The following is a 10,130-nucleotide window of genomic DNA, read 5'->3' on the forward strand; positions in this document are numbered from 1 at the left end:
ACCACCTCACCCGTCTAGTTTTTTGTATTTTTTAGTAGAGACGGGGTTTCACTGTGTTAGCCAGGATGGTCTCGATCTCCTGACCTCGTGATCCGCCCATCTCGGCCTCCCGAAGTGCTGGGATTACAGGCTTGAGCCACCGCGCCCAGCCTCCACTTTCTATACTTATTAGTGTTAGTGGTAATATGACAAACTGATTTTGTTTGCAGGGTTAAGTAGCAGATTGACTTCGCATTTGGTGGCCAGCTGTGTACCCTAATTTTTCATCTATTTTCTTAATAAATTTAATTATATTTCATAAACCCTGAGATAACCTGCTAATGATTGTGTACTTTTAATCTATACTTTATTCCACTCAATTTGAACCCCACGTAATAAGTCTTCAAAATTATTTACAGATGGTTGTAAATGAATCAATGACAAAATTTACTACTTGTATAGATAAGACTGATAGCAAGGCCTTTAACTAAGAGTTGCATATTTTATATGCACTTTTAACTTGCTAGGAGCAACTCTTAAAATTACATCTATCATTCTGTCAGAAAGCAATAAGTGCTTTTCATTTTGCTTACTTCTATACGTGTAACCAGATTCACCTTTTTCCTCCCTTGTAAAACAACTATTTTTTTTTCCTTCCCCAAGTATTAATACTTGTCTTCCAACTGAACAATTGCTAAACAGAACTTAGCATTTGCACAGCACATTGATAACTATAGTGCTTAGCACAGACATATGCCCACAATAGGCATCTGATAAATGTTTGTTCCACATGGCATGAATTGTAAGGCAGCTGTTTGAGTCACATACTGTTCATCATATACTACAACTAATTTTATTTAACTAGGAAATTCAGTTTACCAGATTTAATTATTCACCCTCAAGTGTAAATCCAAAAATTTGAAATAAAAAAAATCGATTTACTAATCCTCAGAAAAAGTAAACAAGTTAATCATAGCTGTTACTATACTGTTAATTGATAGAGATTTTTTTAAAATTACTTTCCACTAAATATTATGTACAATTAAGTGAGGGGAAGAAAGTTTAAAAAAATGAAAAGATGTTAGCTAATTCTCATCATTTTCTCCACATTTATCCTTGCAGCTTATTTATTCTTATATTTATTCCTGTTAACTTCTCTAGCTGAAAGAGAATTTTATTATCTGAATGGAGTTCCCTATACCTTATATCCCCATCACAAAATACTAGTGAAAAGCTGGTGTTAATGTAAGATTGTATTTTCATGTCATGCCACATTTCTGCATTTATTTTTTGCTAGCATTAAATTTTTCCTACTTAAATGATGCTACATAAAATACGAGACAATCTGCCAATTACTATGATATTGCTTGCTTATAATATTCAGTTTTCGTTGATAGCTTTAAAGTATATTACACACTTGTCATTTAGCACACTAATAAATAACTATTTTTGAAAGGATACACTGACAAATTCTTAAGTTAATGGATTTAGCCCAACATTTTTAGTCAGTTAAAGAACAATAGCAATGGCAAAAACATTGACAATACAGTTCATGATCCAGTTCTCCCATCTTACGGTACAGGTTCCATCAGATGTGGTATCCCAAAAACAGGAGCTGGCTGTGAAAGCCGTATGCACTCTTCTGGACCACTGCACAGTTCACAGTATATTTATAAGCTTTTCCCGACTTAACCAGATGTGTTAAGGATTATTCCACTATGCTTGCGGTTGGTCCATGGGTTGACGTTGTTGTAATTATAATCTTCACCACCTAAAACCCCACCTGCACACTCTGACAATATTGTGAGCTTCCTCAGCATTGAGGCCAACCTCGCAGTGGCGTTGGTACTCCTCCATGGTAGCGCCGGCTCTCCCTAGGGGCAGAGTGACGCCTGTGCCTGGTATTTTATACATGGTCTTGTTTAACCACACAAGAACCACCCCCAATGACAGTGAAACTTCAAATACTTAAATAACCTGCCCAAGCTCTCATGAGCAGTAAACATAGAAGCAGAATTCTAATCCAAATGGGTTTATTCCCAAAGTCTGGAGTCTTTCTATTACACCATGTAATCCTCAAATGCAGTTTCTTTTTTTCCTTCTTTCTAGTGCAAGAATCTTTGAGCTTCTCACACTCCAAGAAGGCCATCTCCAGAAAGGAGATTGCCTGTAAGGACAGCCTAGAGAATATTTAGGCTTAACCTCACTCCAACTCTCGCCAAAGAGACCCCCAAAGTCTCCTGATTGCTCATTTGACTGCCTTTCACTGGAATTAATTTACCCATTTTCAGCTTTTCTTAATGGTAGTAACAGCAGTCATACTAGCAATAGCTTCTATTTATCGAAGTACTTAGCACTTTGAAAGAAAAGCATTATGAGTTCCTTCCTCAGTCTGGGTTGTCCCAAAAGTCCAACCTGAGACAAGACTTGGGTGCTCACAGCTTTTTGAGAAAAGATCCCAGGTAACACAAGTGAGGAAGTGGGGATGTAAAATAAGGGAGGGGAGAAAAGCCAATAAAGAGTGCATGAATGATCGAGTTGCCACCGTGGGCAGCTGAGCTCAGTCCCACTAGGCACACTGAGTTGTCACGCTGAGGAATAGAGAAGCCAGGGTAAAAACCTGTCTGTCAGTCATTGCGAGACAGTTACCCCTCAAAGGTTAAATCCCTGCCACCTTTGGGCCGCCCTGCAAACTGGCTGCACAGGCTTCCACGGAGGTGGGAGGAAGCCCGGAAACACCGGGAGATTCTCGTGCCTGGGGTGGGAAGCAGTGGAGGTGCAAGGGAGTTTCAGCTGCGGGCAAACTCAGAAGGGCCTTAGGAGACTCAGGAGGGGCATCACAGCATCTGCTACTTTCTCCTTCCACACGGAAGGTTCCAAGCGTAAGTAACTTGCTCACAGCTGGGAGTGTTGGCTCACACCTGTAATCCCAGCACTTTGGGAGGCCAAGGCAGCTGGATCACTTGAGGCCAGGAGTTCAAGACCAGCCTGGCCAACATGGTGAAACTCCATCTCTACTAAAAATACCAAAAAATTTGCCAGGCTTGGTGGCACATGCCTGTAACCCGGGCTACTGGGGAGGCTGAGGCATGAGAATCACTTGAACCCAGGAGCTGGAGGTTGCAGTGAGCTGAGATCACACCACTGCACTCCAGCCTGGGCAACAGAGTGAGACCCTGTTTTCTTTTCTTTCCCAAAAGAAAAAAAAAAAGATATAAGTAACTTACTCAGGCTCGCACAGCCAGTGTGGGAACTAAACCCAGGTCTGTCTGATCAACCCCAAAGCCCTTGCCGTTTTTGCTACCTGAAGCTGCCCTCAAAATCCCTTGTAAGGTGCACCCACCACTGTTTATCCTATCTCCTCTTCACTCTGTCCTCAGGAAAATACCATCCACTGGCAAGTTGGTGCTGACACTCACAACCGATGCCTGTGAGGGGAAGGAAAATTTTGTCCGCTACCTGGAGCATGTCCAGGCTGTCATCACGGTCAACGCGACCAGGAGAGGAGACCTGAACATCAACATGACTTCCCCTATGGGCACCAAGTCCATTTTGCTGAGCCGGCGTCCGAGGGATGACGACTCCAAGGTGGGCTTTGACAAGTGGCCTTTCATGACCACCCACACGTGGGGGGAAGATGCTCGAGGCACCTGGACCCTGGAGCTGGGGTTTGTCGGCAGTGCCCCGCAGAAGGGGGTGCTGAAGGAGTGGACCCTGATGCTGCATGGCACTCAGAGTGCCCCGTACATCGACCAGGTGGTGCGGGATTACCAGTCCAAGCTGGCCATGTCCAAGAAAGAGGAGCTGGAGGAAGAGCTGGACGAAGCCGTGGAGAGAAGCCTGAAAAGCATCCTTAACAAGAACTAGCGCTGCACATCCGCCTTTCCCGCCGCCCTCCCTCCCTGGCTCCGCCTCTGTCCTCGCTCCACGTTTCAGGCAGGCACCTAGCGATTCCATCACCCATACAGGGAATTCCATCTTCTTAATCCGAAGCTTCGCTCACTGTCAATGATTATTTTCATTACAATGGAAACAATCTTTTTTACTCTATGCCCCAAATATAGCGTTCCCAACAACATCCATGTCCTATGTGTGACTCTAAATTCTTTCTGTCATTCAGATGGGTGATATCCTGAAAAAAAAAAAAACAAAAAACAAAAAAACAAAAAAATGGGACAGCTTTCCCCTCAATTTTTTTTTTTTATTTCTGAGAAGAGAAAAGAACCCATTTTAAAAGCCACATACAGTGACTCCAAGAACGATTGTCCATGGTCTCAAATGAGGGGCTGTTATGTAACAAGAAAATCAAAGCTGAGGCCAGAGGGTAAGCGCCACATCTCTGAAAGCACAGGAGACACGGTGCTTTAAATCCTTTGGGGAGCGATGTTTTGAATTTAGTGAGATTTGCCAGGGGTGTAGATTAAGGTGGGGTGATTCAAAAGATGCCATTCATTGACAGCCCTAGTTACTGCATGGGGAAAGAGATCCAGGTAGCATGAGGGCTGGATATTTTACTACCAACGCCAAGATAATTCACTCTACTCAGCCAGCATGGCGAATATAAAACTTACGGAGCGTGGCTGTGCGCTCACCAGCTGCTGCTCTGAGTTATGTTAAATCCGCTAGAGCAGCCCAAATTTTTCTCAGTTTGTATACAGTTCATCCCAGCCCCAATTTTCTGGGGCTCCTCACATCCAAAAGAGAAGAAAAATTAAGACAAGCCTGGCAACACATCTGGTGAAGAGTAGTTTACTAGCTTTTCAAACAAGAATGTCCCGTTTCCTAAGTCACTTCGAGGTTTCTTAATCTGACCTGAGTGAGAGGCGAGAGGAGTATTTTTTTTTTTTTACAGCTTTATATACATAGACGTGGGCTTTGATTTCCAAATAATATAATGGAAGAGAAATCTCATACTCCCCCACAGTTTGATGTCATTAATGTGTTGGGAAAAAGGCCTCTGTCCTGGAAGAGTCATGGGAGGTTAAAGGGGCACGTTTGAAGATGCGAGCGCTATCTTCACATAGGTTTCCGGTTGTATGGAGCCTCTTCTGCCAAGAGAGGACCATGCAATTCATCCCAGAGGAACCTGAGGCCTGAAGGAGGCGAGAGAAGACCTCTGTTAGGAAAGCACACAGTTATCTTCTCGGCAACTAAGCAATCCATGAGACCATTTAACACGCAACCCAAAGGTTACGGTCAATCCCAAAAGTCACCACTTTATTCCCAACTAGACATTATTAGACTAGACCTCAGGTCACTTTGTTTACCTACTCAGAGATTGGCTTCTCATCCCCAGTCCCAGTGCACACCCATTCCCAAGAAATGCTTTGTCTTCAGCCTCTCCAGGTACCATCTCCCTTCCTGTGGGAGCACAGAGCTTAGGCTGGAGCACCTCTCCTTCAAGCCAGCAACACAGAGCACTAGGTTCAATTCCCTGAAGGTGGCCACTTTAAGAGAGAAACCTGAAAACCCCATTTGCTTTCTTTTCTCCCATATTGGCATGGATTTCTGTCTTCTCTAACACCTTGTGACCTTCTCTATATCATGCTTTAAAGTGTAATAATATGATTTTTTAAAAGAAATTTATTACTTGTTGCAAAGGTCTTTTTAAACCAGTTTAGATTTCAAGAAAAAAATAAATGGAAATCATTGAAAATTCATTTCACATTAATGGTCTGAAAATAAACCAAAGGACATTATGTGTGCATGTGTGTATAAGTGCACACAGAAATATATATACATATGTAGACTATATACATGTGTGTATATATGTGTATATATGCATACACTTGTATAAATGTATATACACATATACCTATAATGTGTGTATGTGTATTTATTGAAGAAACAGATGCCATATTCATCTCTAAAATAATATTCAGAGAATATCAAGATGATTCTGGCTGAAGAAAAAGGCCAGTGGAAATTCAGGTGAAAATATTCATCGATTCCCATTGCATCACCTCTGTAATTTTGCAGCTCTCTGTATAAACATTAAATGTCTTATATAGCAGCAAAAATATAAAATAGTTGTCCATATTTTCACAGGTGTGGTGTAATTTATAAAATTAGAAAGCAACATATCAGCTTCTCAAGAGAAATGGCAAGTTTTGATATGAGTATACAATATATAAAAATATATATAGTGCTATATATAAATATTTGGTCTCTATTTCATTTTTTGCATCAGTATTAACACTAAAATATGTCTCACTAGTGATGTTTTTATGATATCCCTGATCCTAACTCAAGAGACAGTTATTTATAGTCATTTATTTTAAAAAATGAAAATAAGTGAATAATGATTAACTAGGTTAACATTGTTGCTCCCTGTGACAAAATTGTATAAGTAAATTTCAAAAGACATGTTGTAAATTAGGAGGCTCAACAATAAAACATTACCTTCCAGAAATTATATCAGATGTGCTATATCATACATGAAAATACTTTCATCCATTCTAGGGACAGATAATTTAAAAATTGCCAAAGAGAGATCTAAAGAGCCTGCTTTAATAAGTATGCATAAAAGACATAATTAGCATATAAATCATGCACAAATTATGATGTACAGCAGTATTTTTCAAACTCTAGTTACATCCATTAGTGGGCTGTAAAATCAATTTAGGAAGTCAGTTTTTAATAAAATAGAATAACTTAGAATACAGTAGGAGAGAAGAAAATCATAGGATAGAATAGAATAGAATAGAATAATCATGCATAATAAGGATAAGTATTGTTTCCTGAAATATTTGTTTCAGATTTGTGTGTGCACACGTGTGTGTGTCTGAGTGTGTGTACTGGATCACAATGTAAAATACATTTTTCATTGTGGGTGATGGTCAAGAATCTTTTAGAAACACTATTCTAAAATATATTAATCAGGCTAGACTAAGTTATGCTGTAGTAACAGACAGTCTCAAAATCTCAGTGGTTTAATACAACAAAGGTTTACTTATCATCCACACAAATTCCAGTGAAGGTTCAGGTGACTCCCCAAGGCCACAGACCTCCATGCAGTGACTCAGGATCCAGGCTGCTTCACCTTATGGTTTGTAATCCTAACACAAGGCTTCTATAATCACCATGCAGAACAGAACCCAAGGAGGACATTCATCCACTCCTCAATGTTTAGCCTGAAGGAGACACATGCATCACTTCTGCCCATTGCCCACTGGCCAGTATTGGACAATAGCCCTGGCTAAATGCAAAGCAACTGGGAAATGTGTGACAACTAAGGGAATATTTGGGGAGCATTAGAGTTTCTACCACAGAGAGTGCTTCACATTCCCTTAAAACATGTTCTTTCTTTCTTTTTTTTTTTTTTTTTGAGATGGAGTCGTGCTCTGTTGCCCAGGCCGGAGTGCAGTGGCGCGATTTCGGCTCACTGCAAGCTCCGCCTCCCAGGTTCACGCCATTCTCCTGCCTCAGCCTCCCCAGTAGCTGGGACTACAGGTGCCCGCCACCACACCCAGCTAATTGTTTGTGTTTTTAGTAGAGACGGGGTTTCACCGTGTTAGCCAGGATGGTCTCGATCTCCTGACCTCGTGATCCACCCACCTCAGCCTCCCAAAGTGCTGGGATTACAGGCGTGAGTCACCGCACCAGGCCAAAACATGTTCTTAAGAACCGATTTAGCGTGGCAATCACTCTTCATGGATGGTACCATGAACATTATTACAAACTGGCTGTACCTTACCCTGTGAGGCTGAAGACTGTTCTAGAAAAAGATCTTAATAGTTATGCATAAAATATTAATATACTATTTATCAAAGTTCATTATAAAAACAATTTATAATTCAGTCCTCTGATATAAAACTTAAACTCAATTATTAAAATCTTATTAGCTGGGCATGGTGGCATGTGCCTGTATACCAGCTACTCAGGAGGCTGAGGTGGGAGGATAGCTTCAGCTTGGGAGGTGGAAGCTGCAGTGAGCTGTGATCACACCACTGCCCTCCAACCTAGGTGACAGAGCAAGACACTGTCCCAAAAATAAATAAATAAATAAACAAACAGAGTCTATTACTGAAAATAGATATTGGCGGATATAAGGTCCAAGGTTTGATCTTGTGATCCTGAGACACTCCCTTTCAACACTTAGGTTTAAAGATTGATTTTCAAAAGATTAAGTTTAAAAAATGATACAAAAAATTCTGATAAAGTTACTACTCTACATCTTCATTACTATCACTTATAAGTTAATGCACGGTTTTCATGTGATCAGCGCATTTGCTTGGAGTGAGTATATGAAAACCACACAGTGTAAGACCTTCAGGACACATAGTATTTTATAGTTAGAGAAAGAAGTGCTGACTTAGGGGAAATGGTGATCTCACAGCTAACGTGTTTAGATGCAAAGAGTCTAATTTGGTAGTAATTTCTAAAAAGCAAAATGCAAAGATAAAGGACAGTGGTTGTGGAAGAGAGTTAGGGGTCGTTAAAACTCTGGCAGTGTGAAATGCCAGAGACAGAATGTCTCCTAGGCTAATGTAGGTGGTTCACTTGTGGCCAGCAGGGTGGTTCTCTGTCTCCAAAGAATGAGTCAAGAGGGTGGGAGGATGGAGGGCACTCAGCACATGGGAGCTTAGATTAAACGAGAGTCAGGGTGACCAAAGCTGGAAGACAGTGTCTGGCAGCATTCAGGGTAGGGAAACATGAAGCCTGACAAAAGGGAGAATTCCTGTCCCTGAAGAGCTGAAGTCTATTGAAGGATACAGGCCAATGCATTGGCAGAGCCACCCCCAGAGACAGTGCATTAAAACAGCACCACTTGCCAATGGTCGCCTTGCAGGCTCACCCACAGCCTCTTCATGCCTTATTCAGCTTCCTAAGAATATTAACACGAGCGTAAACGATACAAGCAACTAGATCTACAGAAAACAACACCCCCTCTTCGCATTGTAAATTAATCAGCTAGTACTTGAGTTTTTTCATTAGTCTCTTGTGCATTTAGTTGAACCCTTTCCTTGGCTTCAGAAAACCCTGATCAAATTTGGTTTCAGATTTATAAGGGACCTGGAATCAAAGCCTGAGAAGCTGGGGTAAATTATCCAAGCCAATGTCCTGGCTTCATGTTTCTCTTAGAACTGAGAGTCGGGTTTGTGAACCTGGGAATAGAATGATCTCAGGTGAGGAATGCACTCGGCCTAAAAAGATGAAGATTCTGTGTTGCTAAATTTTTAATGCTCACCCATGCATGGTTTGGGGTGGGATGGGGTGGGAAGGCAACTAGAAATATCAGCTCACAGAGTTTCAGGTGCCAGAAGAGCCAAATGAGACTGGCAATTCCTTAGGCCTAATGTCACTGTTACTGATTTCCACCCAAGAGGCTTCGGGCCAACCTGCCCTTTCCATCCCAAGACGGGGTGTGCCACCTCACAAAACCCTCAAAGATGTCCCTCTGCATCCGAGAGGACATCCCATGAGCTACTCAAACTGGATGGAGGGAGAAAGCTAAAATGTATCTTTTTCTTTTCTGACACCATGTCCCAGGACCACTGATGGGCCACAGGTGACAGGCAAACTCCTGGTCACAAGGATGCAAGCATGAAGGTAAAGGGGCAGGTATGGCTGGTGAGGGCACCAGCCCAGTGGAGTCATTGACCAGGAATGTATCTTCTGATAAAATAAGTTTCAACTCAAAAACTCTGTTGGTTTGAATACAACATAAGTCAGCGTGGCTTTTTATGTTGCTTGCTTGCTTTTATCCATGCCTGAGAAAATGGAGTCAGGTGTTGTACCAATCAAGATACCAATCATCAGTGTGCCAAATGCCATGTGAGTTTTGGGGTGACATCATTCATCAGCAGCGTCCTAACCTCAAATCTATGTTAGAAACATTTTAGGATAAACTTGAAGATTTTTTTTTTGGTTTATTTTTTGGGATTTTGTTTGTTTGTTTGTTTTTTGAGACAAAGTCTCGCTCTGTCGCCCAGGCTGGAGTGCAGTGGCATGATCTTGGCTCACTGCAACCTCCGCCTCCCAAGTTCAAACGACTCTCCTGCCTCGGCCTCCCCTGGGATTACAGGGGTGTGCAAACATGCCTGGCTAATTTTTTAAATATTTTTAGTAGAGATGGGGTTTCACCATGTTGACCAGGCTGGTGTCGAACTCCTGACCTCAGGTAATCTGCCTGCTTCAGCCTCCCAAAG

The 10,130-nt window shown here is 41.7% G+C and overlaps 1 protein-coding gene across 3 annotated transcripts in view; it reads left to right on the forward strand.

Annotated features, from left to right (window-relative positions):
* PCSK2 (proprotein convertase subtilisin/kexin type 2) overlaps positions 1-6,391 on the forward strand; it is a 255,053-nt gene extending 248,662 nt beyond the window's left edge. For all 3 annotated transcript variants that reach the window (XM_011979467.1, XM_011979466.1, XM_011979468.1), the window contains one exon: positions 3,360-6,391. In XM_011979467.1, coding sequence (XP_011834857.1) covers positions 3,360-3,846 — 487 coding nt within the window. In that variant the 3' untranslated portion in view covers positions 3,847-6,391. The remainder of the gene's footprint in view (positions 1-3,359) is intronic.
* Positions 6,392-10,130: the final 3,739 nt, after the last annotated feature.

Source organism: Mandrillus leucophaeus, unplaced genomic scaffold (genome assembly GCF_000951045.1).
Source record: "Mandrillus leucophaeus isolate KB7577 unplaced genomic scaffold, Mleu.le_1.0 Scaffold202, whole genome shotgun sequence".
NCBI classification, from domain to species: Eukaryota; Metazoa; Chordata; class Mammalia; order Primates; family Cercopithecidae; genus Mandrillus; species Mandrillus leucophaeus.